The sequence below is a fragment of the Crocodylus porosus genome, unplaced genomic scaffold (assembly GCF_001723895.1).
Source record: "Crocodylus porosus isolate Cpor-Errol unplaced genomic scaffold, CroPor_comp1, whole genome shotgun sequence".
Classification (NCBI taxonomy): domain Eukaryota; kingdom Metazoa; phylum Chordata; order Crocodylia; family Crocodylidae; genus Crocodylus; species Crocodylus porosus.
The window spans coordinates 168622978-168641436 of NW_017728906.1; the positions used below are offsets into that span (position 1 = coordinate 168622978).

At 41.3% G+C, this 18459-nt stretch overlaps 1 protein-coding gene across 3 annotated transcripts in view; it reads left to right on the forward strand.

Annotated features, from left to right (window-relative positions):
* The window catches only part of MIPEP (mitochondrial intermediate peptidase), a 101817-nt gene that overhangs the window by 48452 nt on the left and 34906 nt on the right, over positions 1-18459 (forward strand). For all 3 annotated transcript variants that reach the window (XM_019530173.1, XM_019530175.1, XM_019530174.1), the window contains 2 exons: positions 2552-2756; positions 8589-8698. In XM_019530173.1, coding sequence (XP_019385718.1) covers positions 2552-2756; positions 8589-8698 — 315 coding nt within the window. The remainder of the gene's footprint in view (positions 1-2551; positions 2757-8588; positions 8699-18459) is intronic.

Genomic DNA, 18459 nt, shown 5'->3' on the forward strand with positions numbered 1-18459 from the left:
CTTCCCCCTCCCTTACTGTCAGATGCAGTTCTCCCTAAGCATGTGGAAGTAAGGAACAAATTTAAAAAAACTGACCTTGAAATAAACAAAGCTGCAGCAAATTGCATATAGTACCCATAGACTTAGTTCACCTCAGAAATCATTCATTTTATCTTTTTTGCAACTGCAGAGGTTTTAACACAGGTACTCCATAAACACACTTTTAAGTAGCACCTCAGCACCTACTTAGAGAGAGTACAAACTTATACATGATACTAGTCCAGAAGCAAAAGGCTCTTGATTTACCATTTGGCGTTTCAAGCCTTGGTGACCCCACAGTTCAGCACTGCTCATTATGTGTGTACTCCAGAGGCCCCCCACAAAGGACTGATGTGCTAATTAGCACCCCACATGATTAGAACTGTGTTTTTGTCATGAGTAAGGACCTACTAATTTTGAAAACTGTTATCTTGGGCAGGCTTCATGCTTTTGGCAGGCACCCTGGGGAAAAAAAAAGAGTGGGGGAAAGGTGGAGTGGGCTGCCAGTATGGCAAGATGGCTGCTGCCCCTGCCCCTCATGTGGCCAGCTGGTGGCAAGAGTCAGGTTGCATGACAGAGAGCCCTCACAGCCAATCAGAGGTAGGACTACCAGGGTCCCTCAGCCAATCAGAGGCATGGGGGTGCGGGCCTGCTGAGCTTAACCTGTGAAAATGGCTGCCAGCCTCACAGACTGTCCACAAAATCAGCCAGCAGCTGTTTTGAGTTCTGTAGACCCCTAGTCATGAGTCCTGGGATCCTCCAAAAATTTATATGCAAATGAGGCATAGGGCAAGATGGTCGGGCTTCACTTCATGGAGGGCAGGGCCATACTAATCACATTTCAAAGGTTAATAGAGGTGGTGACAGGTTTTTTGGGTAAACTGTTTGGGTCCCTGTTTAGGGATGTTTGCCAGAGATTTCAGACTACTGAAAAAACAGGAATTGTTGGCCATGGAAAAGCAAGGTAGAACTGAGCTGTAGGAATGAAGAGGAAGTAAATGTATATGCGGTGTAGTAGCTCACCATGGCTTGAAAAAGAGTCAGTGCTGAGAAGAACTGTGCCTAATGAGCACTACCATTTCTCTTATTCAGATGGGCTGCATTAACCTGTTCTTGTGGTAAGTTTTCATCAGCATGTTTGCCCCATATAGGCTATGTACTTTATGGTAATGCTCACTGTTGGCTGCATTTAGTCAACTTCATAGTTACTTTTTTTTTTTTTTTACTGAGCACATGCTGCTTTTAGCAGCAGTTCAAAGATAGGCAGTGTATTTAATGAGGTTTCCTTTATACAGATGTCAGATGAGGGACTCCCTCCCCGATCCCCATGTTGATTGGGGGAAAATCCTCATCTTACATTCGAGTAAATATGGTATCTATGTTGCTTTGTACAGTTGGAAGAGAATATAGGACCCTGTGCATAGAGCTGCATGGGTACATAGGTGGTATATGTTGACACAGTTTGAAGCATGTAGTTAGTTCTGCAGTCCATGTTAAGTAGTGGTAACCAGGCTGAAGCCTCAGGTGCAGCAGAGGTGAGACGTACATTGTTTTTTAAATAGTATTTTAAGAATCATTATTTCTTTTCCTGTTTTCTGTCTATGGCTTTTGAACAATTAGCATTTGAAACCTCGTATGCTCTGTGCCAAGGCAAAAGGTCAAATGTCAGCTGGATCAATTCCCAAACTTCCTCTTAAATTGGGGGGCTGTCCACAGTTTTAGAACACATTGTGACTCCTATTCCAGGTCCAAAATAAGAACTACAAAACAAGATACATTAGACCCTTGCTAATTAGCAGAAATTATCTGAAAACTTATTGCAAATTACCAGCTTTTGGCAAGTAAGTGAATATGCACACACATTAAACAACAGTATTACTTCATTTATTTTGTCTCCTGTAGTTAGGTATTAATTATTTTTGCTAATGCATTATAGTATGCTAGTGATATAGTTGGGGCTGATTCTACTTTGAGCAAGGGGTTGGACTAGATGAGTTCCTGAGGTCACTTTGAATGCTAATTTTGCTATGATACTAATGTTCTGCAGTGTATCATGTGGATTTTTCTTTAGTCTTCATATGGGTGCTTGCTTTAGAGTTTACTGTTTAAAACTCAACTGATGATTGGGGACAGATTGTACTTTATGTACAAATTATTATTGTAGGATTAGCACATCAGCAGAGCTCAGCCCTGTACTGTTTAAAATCTTTTTTTAGAATGGTGGAGAGTTGAATGTTGTGATATTTGCTCTTAGCATGTTTTAAACTTAATGTAACTTTGAGACCTGTTTTGTTTAATACGTTAAAAGTTGTTCAGTTTTTTATCTCTTGATAAAATGAAAGAAGCTACTTCCAGTGTAATCTGAAAAGAAAGTAACATAGATAAAATATCTTTATAAAGTTTTGGGTCAAGTTATACTACAGCAGCTCAACTGAAGCTAATTCATTTATAGGGTATAAATGAGAAGAGAATATGACCCTTCTATATTAAACATAGACATGTAGCATGACTGTGTGTGTTTTGTTTTCAAAAGGATTGCCATTTCACAGTTCGGGGAGGCAGGTTAAGAGAAAATGGAGAATACCAGCTTCCTGTCGTTGTTCTCATGCTGAGTCTGCCTCATTCAACCAGGAGTATACCAACATTGCTAACTCCTGGAATGATGGAAAACCTTTTTCATGAAATGGGACATGCCATGCATTCCATGTTGGGACGAACTCGATACCAACATGTCACTGGTAAGAAATCAATGATAATGATGTTTGTTGTTGTTAAAAGGTTTGAATAATCTCTTTGTCCCTTTTAATTTCCTGAATTATTGTCTAACTAGCTTTTAATAACTTTATAAAAGGGGTGAGCAATTATTTGGGCTGGAGGACCACTTAAAGAGTGGTGTGCTCCACCAGGTGGATGGGATTGACCACGGGCAGGCAGGGAGCAGGATGGGTGGTCAGGGCTGGGATCACAGGGCAGTGACAGCATGGGGTTGGGGTCCAGGGCAGAGCTCTGATCCACTCCCTGCACATCCCGGTGACAGGTGCCGGTTCTGCAGGCATGGCCTGACGGCTGCCCGTGGAACCAGCGCCCATTGCAGGGAAGTGTGGGGAGCAGATTGCAGTTCTGCCCTGGGCCCTGGCCCTACACTGTCGCTGCCCTGCCTGCCCATCTAGCTACTGGGTGCTACTCTTCACCCACCCATTGCACCATCCCATCTACCCAGCCAAGTATGTCCTGCCCTCAGGGGTCCTGGGCCAGTGTCCATGGAGACCCTGCCTGACCACCTGTACACTCCATCCAGTACCCCCGGTGGTGGGTGCAGTACAAATAGGCTGAGGTGCCTTGGCTGGGTCCAGCAGCAGAGAAACTGGTAGCGGCAGCCAAAAGGAGCTCTGCCACAAGGGCTGCTGGGAAGCTGAGTCTGGCTGCCTGGCCTCACAGACTACAGCTCCCTATGTGCCCAGGAGGCATGCACAGGGATAAGGTGGCTAGCACTACATGCCAGGTGCACCTCCATGCTCAAGGGCCCTGGGACTGGCCATACACTCCATAGTCCAGGCTGCCCCTGTGCCTTGGCCAGATGGGACTGAGAGGCCTGCCGTGAACCAGATAGAATCACAGGGTGAGTGGAATTTGGCCTGCAAGCCATATTTTTTCTCCCCTTGCTTTATGATGTTGAACCTGGTGAGCTAATAATTCTTTTTTTAATAACTTGCAAACCATATTTTAATGTTTAATGTGCAAAAGTGAAGCCATGAATAATAGCACACATCCTTCACACAGCAAACATTGATGGGATGGTGTATATATGTTGATTACTATATATATTTATTAGTTTTCCAAAGTTCTGCATTATCTTTTTAACTTTCAGTGTGTTGCAGCTTTCTGTATGTTAGTACATGTTTCTCTGACAGGCCTGTGAAAACAGTACGTTTCAATTAAACATGTACACTGTTGATTGACTTGTTGATCCCTCTGTCTCTACTCTCTTGACTAATTCCAAAAATTAGTTATTAAAGCGTAGCCTGGAATTATTGCAGCATCGTGCAAGGATTCAGGTACCTGTCTGCTTAAGCTGGTACAATTGAGAAGAAGCATGGTTTTTTTACTCTTTGGGACATCATCGTTGATGAGGGTAGAGGTGAGGATTGCCATGCTGTATACCCTTTGAAGACAAGGGTGAAAAAATGCAGCTATCGGAGGATCTCTGTTTACTCCCCCCCTCAACTATGAAATGGAATAAAAGTATCTTTTGATTCGGAACAAAAACAAAGAATGTCTTGTGTCTCTGATTTTTCACTCTTGACTCTCTCTCTAATTCAAACCTTAATACTGTTCTGAAGGACAGAAACTTGAAGTCATCTTTGACCTCCATTTTTTATTTTTCTCTTTCATGCCAGTGTTTTTTTTGTGTACGTCTGTTACTGCCTCTGGAATGCTGCCAGAATACCTCCAGCCTCTTGATGATGACGTGATTTTTTTTGGATTCTTGAGTACAAAAAATGCACAGTTGCTGTCCTGTTTATTAAGGAATCTAGCTGATTCTCCAAACTCTTCATTCTTGCCCTTTTTGTGTTCTCATGTTATTACCCCAGTGCCTGCAAGGCACCCCTTTCCATCATTTTAGATGTAATAAAAGAAGAATAGGTTGATTGAAACTAATTGAGCTAAAAAGAAATAGAGTGGTTGGGTTGCAGATGATTTAGGGAATTTACAGTGTAAAATCTAATGCCAAGAGGGTCCTGCCTTCCTCCTTTCTCTCTTCCCCCCACTCTTCCCTCCCCCCCTCTAAGAAACAAATGAAAAAAAGGATTTGTGGTATTAAAGTGCCAGAGCCAGGTTCTGTGTTTACTAGGTTTAAAATCAAGTTGTTAATGAAATAAATTGATAATTTCAGTGTGTGCAAGTAAGTAGTAGGCTCTCTTATCAAAGTAAATGAACATGAACGAACACACTGGATAACAAATCACAGATCACCAGATACACACAAAAGGAACAGCACACTTTAGAAAGAACATGCTTATTTTTCCTTCAGCTTGCTCTTTTCAAACTGTGGCAGTCAGCTTTAGCATATTTGATGGCAGCTGCCAGGCTGGCCTGACGGTTCTCTTACAGCTATGGCTAGTGGGTTAAAGCCATGGTATGGTTAAAGCTACATGATACCATTTATTTTTAATATCTGCAAACAGTTTAAAATGTACTTTTACACAAGAACTTGGTGGGAAGTGAGAGTTGTTGGGGCAGAATGACTGTTTAGCACCATGAAAAGTGGAAAAAAATGGAATTGTAAGCACCATGTCTTAAAGATATGCTTTATCTCATGGACTTTTATTATGCTATTGGGATTAGTTAAAGGGGGATGCTTGTTAAGAGGAATATGTCACCGTCACATTTTGCAAGCAGGCATATTTTGCACTCAAAAGCAACCATACTCATGCTTGCACTTTGACATTAAAAAGAACTGCCTTCAACAGTATATTGCAGCTGGCTTTGCTAATGTAAATTACATTGTATATAGAAGTTTCTACCCAATAGATTTGAATACTTATTGAGCCAGCTGCCCTCCTCCTACTCTATTCTGTCTGTTTTGATCTCCAGGGATACTAGATGTGTCCATCTCCAGATCAGCTGTTTTAGGGGCCTCCTGTTGTTGCCAGTGTCTCATGTATATGGGCATGTTCAAATACTCCAGCTGGAGCAGGAAATTGATGACAGAAACATCAGTTTATTTGAGACAGAGACATACTGTAAGCCCTTGCGTACCGCTCCTAAATACACTCTAGAATTGTCCTAGCTGGCAGCAATCTTTCATGGAAAGACTCCTTAGGGAGTCTCTACTCTTTGCATTGCTTGAGCCATTGTCAGAAGACCAGCAGAAGGAGGACTTTTGTTCCTGTCTGTAACATACAGTTTATGTTGATGGCAGGCTATAGGCACACCAAGTGGTCCAACCTAAAGATATATGATGATGGCTCTGATGCTTCAAGAAAATAATAGAAAAGAGAGGGACTCATCTTCCTGTGGGTGGAAAAGAAGATTGGCAAGCTGTTGAATAAAACCAAGATTTGTAGATAGGACAAACTGAATATTTGAATATTTGAGACTTAAGTTGTTGTTATCAACATCTTTAAATTTTCAGGTACCCTTTCTCACTTTCTCTCTCCAGGAGCTTGAGGAGCCTGACCCTGCACAGGATTGGACCCTCAAGCCCTGGGAGTGCCTGCCTGGCTTTCCCTTCTTACAGAGATGCACCCCCGAGATCTCTGGGACATGTCACTGTAAGCAGGGAAACTCAAGGTTTTCTTGTTTACTGAGGCACACCCCAGAGACACCAGTGTGCACAGGATCAGGACCCTCAAGCCCAGGAAGAACACATCACCTGATGTCCTGCAGCATCAATGGGCAGAACAACAGGCAATGTGCTTTTTAGCCAGTGAAGCAGATGAGCCGTGCTGGGACACACTGACACAGTTGATCTGCTTTATTTGGTGACGTCTATTTCTACTCTTAATGTATTAGTCAGTCACAGAACAACTGAGCCAATAATATATAGTAGATGTGAGCAAGGCAATGCAGTGTCTAGGATGTATCCAACAAGACATTTTCAATTGATAGGGAAATACTTGATGGAGGTTGTTCCCAGCAGTCGCTTTTCAGCTCTTGAACTCCCTCCTCATGGATGCCTGCCAGAGCCCTTCCATATGCACTGCAAGACCTTCTTAGTTGGGCAGAGGTTAACCACCAAAGCTGGGCTGGGATATTGTTCAGGAGGTTTCTGTTTTATGTTAGGTTCAAGACATGGGAGGGGAGGTGATAGTGCCTCTCTACTCGGCACTGGTTAGGCATCATCTAGAGTACTATGTCAAGTTCTGGGCTGCACATTTTAAAAAGGACATGGAGGGTCCAGAGTCAGGCAACAAAGATGATAAAGCATACAAGGAAAGGCTAAAGGTTCTTGACATGTTCAGCTTGTAGAAAAGGCACTTAAGAACACAGTCTTCAAACACCTAAAGGGCTGCCATAAAAAAGAAGGAAAGCATCTTTTTTCTGTTGCTACAGAGTAGGACACAGACCAATGGCTTGAAGTTGCAGCAAAGTAAGATTAGATTAGATATCAGGAAAAACTTCTTCACTGTTAGAACAAAATGGCAGTGGAATAGAGTGCCTGGGAAAGCTGTGGACTCTCCATCACTGGAGGTATTTAAGAAAAGCTTGGACAGCTACTTGTCGGGGATGATATAGACATAGCTATTTCTCTATTATGGTTACCTCATGTGGCTGGGAGGGAATACTGCTCCCCCCCTTTTCTGCTATATGTGTCAGGGGTTTTTGTGGGTTATTTTTTAAGCATTCCCCAGAGGCATTGGGGGCTTGGTTGCAGCCAAGGCTGGGGATTTTGGCTGGGCTGTGCCAGCGCTTCTGCCAGGACTTAAACCTGGAGGTTCCTGGCTAGAGGGTTTTGTGTCCCTCTTGAGGGTCAGATCAATTGCTATATTTGGGGTCAGGAAGGAATTTTACCCCATGGGATCCCTTCCTCTGTAGTGGGAGACGCTATCCTCTACCCAGGACCTCTTGGGTGTACACTGACAACGTTTTATAGAAGCAGGACGTTGGCTGCTGTGGTTCCCCTGCTTTACCTATGGCACGTTAGGGTATTATATCGTGTGCTGTGTCAGGGTTGATGGTAGTTTTACAAAGAGTTTAGATTATGGATTTGCTGGGATGTTTTGGATAGGGATGATCCTGCCTCAGGCAAGGGGTTGGACCAGGGGACCTCTGGAGTTCCCTTCCAGCCCTACTTCCCTATGACTATATGAAATACATGCCATTTTGAGACCTCTTTTGGAATACTTTGTGATCCCAACCATCTCTGTGTTCCAAAATATAACCTAGGTGTGATATGCCTAACTCCCATTTATATTAACAACTAAAAGTACAGCTTTGTTTCAGCAGTCTTTTCTAGTGACTCCGTGAGTAATAAGCAGTATTGAAAAAAGAGAAAGCATGAAAACATAATGATGTAATTCTAAAATTATTACTTATCACACGTATTCAGGACCTGCATTGAAATTCAGAAGGGCTTTTCTACATTGATTGATCTTGTATTGTAGGAGCCTAATATCTATGCTTTTATATGTAAGCTCAGCAAACAGATGGAAGATAAGAATTATAACTGAATGGGATTAATGTAGTGTTATTTACAGTACAGTTTTGATTTAGGCTTAGGACAATTAAAAAAGAAGAAAAAAACTAACAGTGTTTCATGTGGGGCCAATTTGGCTGCAGCCGAATTTCCTTTAGAAAGGGTGTGACCCACAGCTTTATAAAGCACCTCATCCAGCTGTTCAAATATTATGTTTTACTTTGTGATTTCATAGTAAAAAGGCAGGATTGTAATGATTTTTTTCCCAGTATGTATTATAACATTATAGAAATAAAATACTGACTCCATAAAGCAGACAATAGTACAGCAAATTGAATGCTAACAACTCTTGGAAACATAACTACTTGTGTTAATGGAACTGGCTCTATACTAATGTTCTTGTTTTTCTTTTATTTTCCCCTCCCTAAAGGGACCAGATGTTCTACTGATTTTGCAGAAGTTCCCTCTATTCTAATGGAGTATTTTGCAAATGACTATCGTGTGGTTAACCAATTTGCAAGACATTATAAAACTGGCCAGGTAAACAGAATGAAGATGCTGACTCTTTAAAAATTATAAGCATATTTAGTAAAAGCCTAAAATAACTTTTTCTGTTGACATTACCAAGGAAATATTAACTTACCAATAAATTATGGTTATAAATAATCCTTATCTGCTAACTTATATGCTGATTATTTAGAAAATAACTGTTTACTTCCTGCACAATGAATAATATATAGTATTTAGAAGGAAATTGAATCTTTGTATCTGGATATGTGTTGATAGTTTTTAAACTTTAAACCAAAATCATTTTGTGAAGTTATGTAAAATGTCATACAGCAAAGAAAAAGCTTTTGTATGAGCTAAGTTATGTAAAATACTGTATTTTAATTTCTGTATTAACAAAGCCAGAAATTCAGTATCTCTATTGTCTTTGGATAGATGCAATACAGTGGTGAATGTATACTACCATATTTACTTGAACTTAAGAAAACTTTGAATTTCAGATACCACCCCCACCCTCCAGTAATTAGATTCTATCTATGGAAAGTTTATAAATTTGTTATAATTTTCCAGGTATAGAATCTCCATTATTGGAGGGTTGTCTTAAATTAATCTCTCCCCCTCCTTACTGCTAAAGCATCAGGTGTCTGGGGCTCCTTTGCCCTCTGCCCCCCCTTCCCTCTGCAGCCTTCCACCATCTGCTGCCCCACTCCTAGCTCTCCACAGTCTGCCCCTTCCCTCCCCCGCGCTCCCTACAGTCTGCCTCTCCCCACCCTCCTTATTGCTAGGTGCTACTTTTGCTGTGTTCCCTGCTGGGCACAGAGCACAGCACATGGAAGCACAGTCCTTGCTTGGCCATGAAGCAGCATCGATGCTTCTAATCGGCCAGGCAGGGGACGGAGTTTCCTTGGATTTTGTGCCAAGGAAGGAATCCAGCTGGAGCCGGTACTGAGCTGCACCTGACAGTAATGGGGGGAAAGGGAACAGAAACTGCAGAGGGCAAATGGTGCAAGGAACAGGAGGCTTCTGTGGCTCTGACTTTGGCTCTGAGCATGCCTGCACCCTCACCCCCTAGCTTGTATGCAGATCTAAGATGAGAGGGGCCTCCCTCCCATGCTAGTTGGTGGAAAAAACACCTCATTTTAGATGTGAGTAAATAGGTAGTCACAAGCGTGGAAGTTGAGTGGAAATGGCCTATAGTAGTGGTGCCCAAATGTTCCAGGCTATAGACTGGATGATTAGTGAGGAGTTCGTCTGATGCATAGGGTCACTCCATGGACCTGATCCAGTGTGGGGACATTGTGCAGGTACCATTTGGTGCATGGGCCCAGCCCTGCATGCCAGTTCAGACCACTGGCCTCCCTCTGTGTACGAGATCAGACCTGCCCCTGCATATGGTGGATTGGACTGCCACCCTGGCCTCCTTGTGCGAGTCCAATACAATGCTTAGAGATTTGGCAGCATTAATTAGCACTGGTCCCTGCTGCCAAATTTCCAGACCTGTGTGAAGCCCTGGGAGTCAGACAGCACAGCTGTGTGGGCCGGAGGTATAGCACTACTGGCCCAAGCAATTAGATGCTTCTACTTCTAGGGCAGGATTGTTCCCTGAAAGGTCTGGTAGTACTTTGGCTAGCTTTATACATCTCAATTGAGATTGTACAAGGTTACTTAAAAAATTAAAACCTAAGTGCTGTCTGTCTTTGTTACAACACAATAATCCTAGTTACACTGCCTTGTACCACCCAGTCCAGTTCCATTCCCCCTTTTATGTTTACATTTTTCATACTTCCTGTTAATTCAGATTTTCAGAAGAGGACTCCATTTTAATAGTATTCTGACAGGCACAAAGTTTAGTTTTAGACATCTGTCTGCAGTCATAAATTAAATGGTCAGTCATCTAACTACTAGTCCAGGCCTTGGCACTGTAAGGTCTGGGAGCTGGATGCAGTTCACGGAGCCCCTGGATCTGGCCCATGGAGCTGGGGGGTCTCTGGTAGCAAGAGGCTTCACTTGTGCTAACCCAGGCCAACAAGGATCTGGGCTGTTTCCAGGGGGTATGGTGCTGTGCCTGTGCCACAGCTGAGGGCCAGAGGGAAACAGTGGCAGGGAAAAACCATGGTGCCCAGGTCAGAACTGATGCAAAAGTATGCCTGCAACAGTTGAGACCCTGCACTTTTACCACTATAAATGAATGGAAACTGGTCTATACCTATAACAAAACAGAAGTTTGGTGCACACAGACTGGTTTAAAAATGGTGGGACCTGGACTAAGATTTGTCTCCCTTGTTCCCCTTGCCAAAGGGCAAATGTATGTTCTGTTCGCTGCCCATCTAAACTGCGCCACTTACAGAAAACCATGCAACTTGGATCGATTTCACCTCAGGCTTTTTGAATGTCTGCACCTAGCCAATGTGGTCAGCTTCTACTTCTCATTCAACAACTTCATACTTTCTCCTACTTTTCCCTATACTTGAGGAGAAAAATCCAGCTGTAAAATGCCTTCACTTCTCCTGTGATGTCAGATGAACTGTGTTTTATAGGTAATGGATAAACAGATGAGATGAAACTACCCGTTTGTATTTAGCATCCTTACTTTGCTGTTTTGCTTCGGATCCTCTTATCAGTTTTTTCTTGTCCTGTCCTTTGACCTTCCTTGATTGTGATTTCCCTGGGCTCCTTGACTGTGATTTCCCTGGGCCAGGGAACCTACTTTTGCAGGGGGTGGAGGGGGTTAACTTGTCTGTAGTGCTTAATACAGCAGAGCCCTGATCCTTGGTTGAGGTTTGTAGGAGTTGCTCTAACATAAATAATAATACCACAACAGGCCTATATCCATTTTTAAAATTTTATTTTTACCTTAGTCCCTTAGTCTTTGGCCATTGCTCTGGAAGTTCACTTCATTTTTCCTGAAACTTAAGTTCCTTTTTACTGGGGCCATAGTATATGGAGCAAACTGTTCATTCAAGGAATACTGTACATTGTAGAGATTAACTTTGCATTTACTTTCAGAGAATATACAGATGGTTATAGCTAGATTCATGATTTCAGTAGTTTGTCCTTTTTATTGTAGATGAGCTTGTTTCCCTAAATTTAAAAAAAAATTGTGTACCCCACAGGATATTACCAAAAGAAAATCAGACTTTCTGTTGAAAGCTGTAGAAATAATACTATAGATGATTGTTTTTATATTTATTAAGCAAAACTATTGTTGGCCAATTTGAAATACAGTGAATAAATTTGAATAGTGTATCTCTACTTAGTTAAAATAATTAACACCCGTAAGTTGGTACATATCCTGGGTACCAGACAAAACATGTGCTTTGCCCTTCAAAGTCTATGGAATTTGGAAAACTTTCTCATTGCAAGAGACATTTGGAAATTGGCCAGATCAAGCCTAAAAATAAATATAGCTTGTGAAAGGGCATTATCATCTTTATACTAAGCTTGATGTAAGGATTCATAAGGGCTTTTTGAGTCAGGCTTTACAGTTTTACAAAGAAAAATGGTAGCACAAGAAGCTTACCTGTTAAACGTGTTTCTTTCTTATTATCAGCCTTATAATAATAATAATTCCAAAAGTTGAAGATATGTTGTCAACCCTGGGAAATAACCCCAATGGTAGGCTTCTTCATTCAGTTGAAAACAAATGTGTTGAATTTACTCTTGTCTTGTTTTGGCTTAGAGATTATGAGTAAGGAAGAAAGAAAGAAAAAAAGCACAGTCCAAACAGTACAAACACTTACGTTGTGAATAAATATTTATAATTGAAAATACAGTTTTTCATTATATACCCAGACATTTCACATTATGGCATACACACAGTTTCATTTCTCATCAGTCTTGGATTCCTGTTTTTAAAATTAACTCAAATATTTTTGTTTTAACATAAAACAACTCTGTCGGCTCTTCACAGTGAGCAATGAAAAGAAAGTGCTGGCTGGGACAGAATAACTTTTGTTGACTGGTTCACTGTTTAGGCATGGCATGAGAACATAGCTTTTATTTGTTAAGCCATTTTAAAAATGCAAAAGAGTAACAGTATGCCACCAATCTTATTTCATACGTTTAGCCAGAATCCAGAGTACTCAGGAATTGCAGTGGGTTTTTTGGGGGTGCCTTTTTTTTTTTATCCACAGTGATTTGCAGTTTTTTCCACAGGGCAGTATTACACTGTATGAAAATCTATCTGCAATGAATATTCAGTACTTGTGTTTCAGTGGTATGAAAGTAGGAAGAAACATTTTTTCTGTTTGCTTCTGCTGTAACTTTGCAGTGATAGAAAAATAGTTTGAATGGTATCTGTTACAATAGGCTTTATCACCCTGGTTGGCACTCTGTTCTAACTCTCTTCAATTGCACATCAATGCTTATACTACCCAAAGTTGCCTAGTGTACCAAGCAGCGTTCTATATTTTACCAAGGTGGCATTATTTGCTTTCCTAAAAAGCTGTCAGTCCTTGCACACCTAATAAAACTCCTGTTGAAACCAGCAGAAGAGGGGCTCAAAACAGGAGAATTCATCATTTTCCAGACTTAAACCTCTGTAGCATATTTGTTGAAATAGTGATGGAAAAATATGATTTTAGTATTCTCTTGAAAATGTAATTGAATGTTGTTTTCAAGCATTGTGAAGCTAATTGGATTGAATAGCACATTGAGCTTGGGAAAAACATCTGAAAGCAATTTACCCAACATTTATTGTTTTTTATCTTTAAAATGCCTTAAATCTAAACCATGCTTTGTTTTAACGCACAAGCTAAGAACCATCATGTCTCTTGGCACTTTCTTTTACATTCGTTCTGTTTATTAGTGATGGAATCTGGCACAGCATTTGTGTGTGCCAGGAAGCAACTGAGTGAACTTTAATATACAAATTCAGTTTTGAGGACAAACAAGAATGGATTGGGCTCTAAGATTAAGAATAGGGCCAGGAGCTGCAGTATGGCTTTTGAGATTTTAAACTGCTGCTTTTTTATTGTGTGTTACTTTTAAAATTTAGGATATAAGTTGCAATCAGAAATTTAGATCAGTGGTTCTCAACCCTTTTAGATTCATTGCACCCATCAGTAGATTTGAGGCACCCCTCAATAAACCCAAGCACCTCTCAGAAAATGCCAGCTTTTAGTCTTTTCTCTCTTTTTTGACTACAGAAAAATAATAGAGCAATTCTTCTGTCATAAAGAGCTCAGAAAGACCACAACAGGCCAGAATGTTTTATAACAGTATGTATCCCTAATTGAAAACTTCAGATTTGTCTTGTGAATCATGGTTGTGCCCCTAACAGGTCTAAAACTGCCTGGCACCTTGCAGGCACCCTTGAAATGATCTCAAAGTACCCCAGAATGTCATGGCACCCTGGTTGAGATTGGCTGATTTGGATAAATCTGCTTTTCCTTACAGTATTCAGTCTAAAGTGCTTTAGAAGGTTGGTGGAAAAGACTTCTGTGGCTGTGATTTACTTATGAATGTTACAAAATAGAGAAGAAAAATGGTTATTGCTATTTGTTATTACAGCAGTAACAACTGCTACATTTAAGACTACAAAATAGTTTCTCTAAAAAACCCAAAAAAACCCAAACACGTTGGCTTTTTTGCACACTTAATTCACAGAAAATTAATTATTGGATCTTACATTTCCTATGCTTGGCCTGTGTCTGAGGTGGATTCTTTGTGGAAAATTTGAACAAATTTCTCTCTAATAATTTTGAATGACTGGAACATGAAGGCAAAATCCATTCTGCCCATCGTAAGAATTATTCAAAACGCACTCTTTAGCAGTTTTTCAGCCATTTTTTAAAAGTGTAATGTCTGTCATGGAGACCAGAATTCGATTCTGTTTTACCCACATGAGGGGGTGCAGGCTTGTGTCTACACCACAGAGCCTTTGTTGCTGCTGAGGGCTCTTCTACAACATAATTATAGTTAGCAGAGATACTGATAGAGTGAGGTTTTTCTGCAGAGAAGAGGCCATGCTGACTTTCCTGTATGGCGTTATGATAAGCTGAAGAAATCATCCTTCTGCTGGCAGAGCTGCATCTCTGCAGCAGAGATTTTGCCATCTTACCTGTGTTGGCTGGATGGTCCATTTCTCCATGCATGTAGGTAATATAGCTATGGCAACAAAACTTTTTGTAATGTAGGTCTGGTCTCTGAATATGGCAACTAAACTTGCTGCTAAGTCGGTTTTCAAAGGATAAGGTCCTGACCCACAATCCTGTTCAAGAAATAATTTGTTTTGATTTATAACACAAATGAGCTGTTGAAAATAGCTTACTGAGCACACACATAGTAGAACCTTAATTCTATAGGCATGCTTTTAAAAATGCAGATGTATTATGCACATTTATGTGGCTAGATAAGGATCTGATCCAAAACATACTGAATTCAGTAGAAAATAATTCTTATATTGCTTTGGGGTTTGGATTAGTTTCTGAGTCAATGCTGACTGATACAAAAGCTAGCAAATGCTAATTTAAAATTCCAGTTAAAAATACTAGTGCAGAGAAAGTAACAAAATTGTTTAAGTGTGCAATTTTGCATTCTTGATTTTCTTATCAAGTAGGTACTAATGTGGTAGTCGTGGTAAATGTCTGTTGTAATATCTTCTATAAACTACATTATTATCAACTATATGTCTTTTTGCTATGGGAGAAGTTTGTTGTCTCAAGTAATATTTTTTTTTAATTTTAGGTTTCCAAAATAAGAAAGATTAAATTAGAAAGATGGGATATATTCATTTGTGTAAAGAAATAAGCTCATGTAATAACATGTATTAGCATGTCCCTGTTGTTATATGACATCAAACAGTTAAATATGCTTACAGTTTGGGAGCCCAGAGAATTTAGCTTTCTTAGCCACCATGGCAGATATACTGTAACATTCATGCCAAGGTCTTAAAGTTTACTGAACATAAAATACAGGAAAAGAAGAAACCAAAGTAAAGTATATAACATTTAAAGTAAAAAATTGAATGGTTATTCAATCTTAGCCAAAGCTGTTCTTATTTCCAGAGGGGGGATATCAATTAAAGGACTTCTTTTTGGGATAAGAAAAATAATAGTTCTGTTGCTGAATCTTTAACTCAGCTGTTTGTCACTGGAGCTGTTACTAACACAGACTTGTAGGAGAGAACAGAATAGAAAATGTGGGAAATAATGTTTTCTGTTGATTTAAAAAATTAGTCTCGTAACGTGCTGAGGCCTGGGCCTCTCCTAGTATTTCTTTTTTTTCGTACACAAAGATGGGGACTGGGATAAAGCAAAATTATTTTAGCTATCCGAGGGAGATCGTAAGGAGTCCAAGTTTTTGCTTCCCAAAGTCTTTACTGTTAGAGTCCCAAAAGATGCTACAGAGGCAAATAGGTCATGTCCTTGTTATTCTGTTAATAAAGCCTAATTTGCTCATGCACAAAATCAAACCCTTTGTTTTTTGCCTTGAAATGCTGTTTGTTATGATTTTTGTTTTCAGCAAAATCCATGAGCCGGTACTAGTCCCCTTTGATTGATGTCTTTCTGTGCTTTTTTTCTTCAACAGGCATTGTCATAAGAGCTGGTGACTTCCTTTTAGCTTTCATGCACTTGACAGATTGTCTCTGCTCCTGTAGCACTAATAAGACCATAAAAGTAAATACTGTATTTTCTGAATTCTAAGATAAAATGCCCCTCACCCATTTAACATGGGAGGAGCACCTAATCTTAGAATTGAGTACAAGGATGTTGGGAGTGGGGAGCACAGGTGGCTGCTGTGGCTTGGACTCCAGCCCCTACCTGCCATCCACACAGCCTCTGCTTCACCATGGACTTCTCTTTTCACTCCCCTTCCCCCTGCCTTCCCTTTGCTCTGTGCACATTGCAGCCTGGGGCCATTGCTGTGGCTTGCAACCCGCATGGCTGCTGCAGGGGCTGGGTTGGGGCCATGCTCAGTGCTCCAGGCTACAACAGGGATGGAGCCTGCCAACCTGCTCACTTTGAGCAAGAGTAAGGTAGGGGAGGGTAGGAGGGAAGGAGGAGCTCAGAGGTTAGGGAGGAGAGAGCGGGGAGCAGAGTCTCTATAGGGGAGGAGGAAGGGGGGAACAGAAACAAGGGGGAAGGGGAAGCAGAGGCTGGGGAGGGGAGGAGGAAGGAGGGAGCAGAAGCTGGGGGAGAAGGACAGGAAAGGGAGTAGAGGCAGAGGGCAAAGGGGGCCTGAGGCTTTATGGGGGAAGGGGGCAGGCAGGTGGCAGGGGGGTAGGCATACACAAGGGGCAAGCTGCTTGACCTCCCTATACCACCTGCCCCCCAACCCTCCCTCTCACACACACTGCCTGCCTCCTTGCAGCATTGGGGAGAAATTAAAGAATTAAAAATGACTTTCCAATAATAATATTCTATGTGTGGGAAATTATAATAAACTTATACATTTTTATGTACAGGATGTAATGATTTGTGGGGTCATCTTAAATTCAGAATAATCTTAGATTTGAGTAAATATTTTAAGTAGCTAGCTGGAAAAGTGAACTGGGACAAGGATCTTTTGGAAAGGCTACTGCTACTAGTGGACTCCCATGGGCCTCCAAGGCTCAAACCATGTACTTCCCCCCACTCCACTGCATGTGCTTCCTAACCCTGCAGCACATAGGTGGGCCTTCCACCATTCCACCGCACCACATGTAATGGTGGGCACCCCCACCCCTACTACCGTGCAGAGCAGCATGCTGCCTCACCTACAGCTCCCTGGGGACTGCCCTGTGGCGTAGTGCTGCCCAGCATCTCCAGGCTGCTCTATCACTGCAGATTGCACCATGCCAGGCTGCCAGCCCTGCTGCTGGGTCAGGCGGCAGCTGGGGTGATGGGGCTGTGGCAGCCAAGTAGGAGCCTGGGGGCCGTACGTTAGTCACTTGTGGGGCCAAGTTGGTTAGGCCTGCACTATCATATTGTCTTATGAGAGAGAGCTGTGAGAAGTGGCCACCTATGAGCTGTGGATTAGACAATCTATCAACAGGTTCTGAGGGTGTTTGAGCAAGGCTGAGGTGATGGCTCTCCCTGTCTGGCCCAATCAGAAGGTACAGTGTCTGTTCACATTACAGAACCTTGATTTTCTCTATTTAGTTAACTTCAAACCTGTATTTCCTGTTTCAGTGTGGATATGTGGAACTGTGGTTTACCAGAAATCCAATTAGCAAAGTTATTTTTCGTATCACAGTGGTTGAAAGCTTGTGTGCTTAGTTTCATCTTGCTGTTATATAAGACAGCCAAAATATAAAACTGAATAAGTTTTACTGAAAAAGCCAGTTTGGCTTTAATTGTAGCAATACTTTAGGTTCTAGCATTTCAAAATAATAACTATAAAATACATGCACCACTGCTGCCAGGATTTTAGATGATCATTTTTTGTAATGCCAAGAAAAATTTAAAGATACTTGTCCAGTTTTCTCTTACTGTCCTGTGTGCAAAATATTTGTGCCATTAGTAGAAAGCTAGCTTTGTGTGTCTGGGATCCACACCAAACTCCTTGGTTTGGCACTGGAAGACCCCAGGGACCTAAAGAGATTCATTTTCAAGGTCTTTGGTGCTCTGTGCAAGTGCAAAGAGACCATTTCTTCCATGAGATCTAAGACTGGGATCTTACCAGATAGGGGCCTACAAGATAACTTAACTGGTCTAAAATGATCTAACCTAAATACTTTTGATCAGTTGCAGATTTTGTTATCTCATTAGTTAGCTTCCTTTTTCAGGAAATTAATATATTTAAAATATTGGACCCAGGGAAGTAAGTACCTGTTGGTAACATTTTGCTATGATGAAAATGTACCATTTATC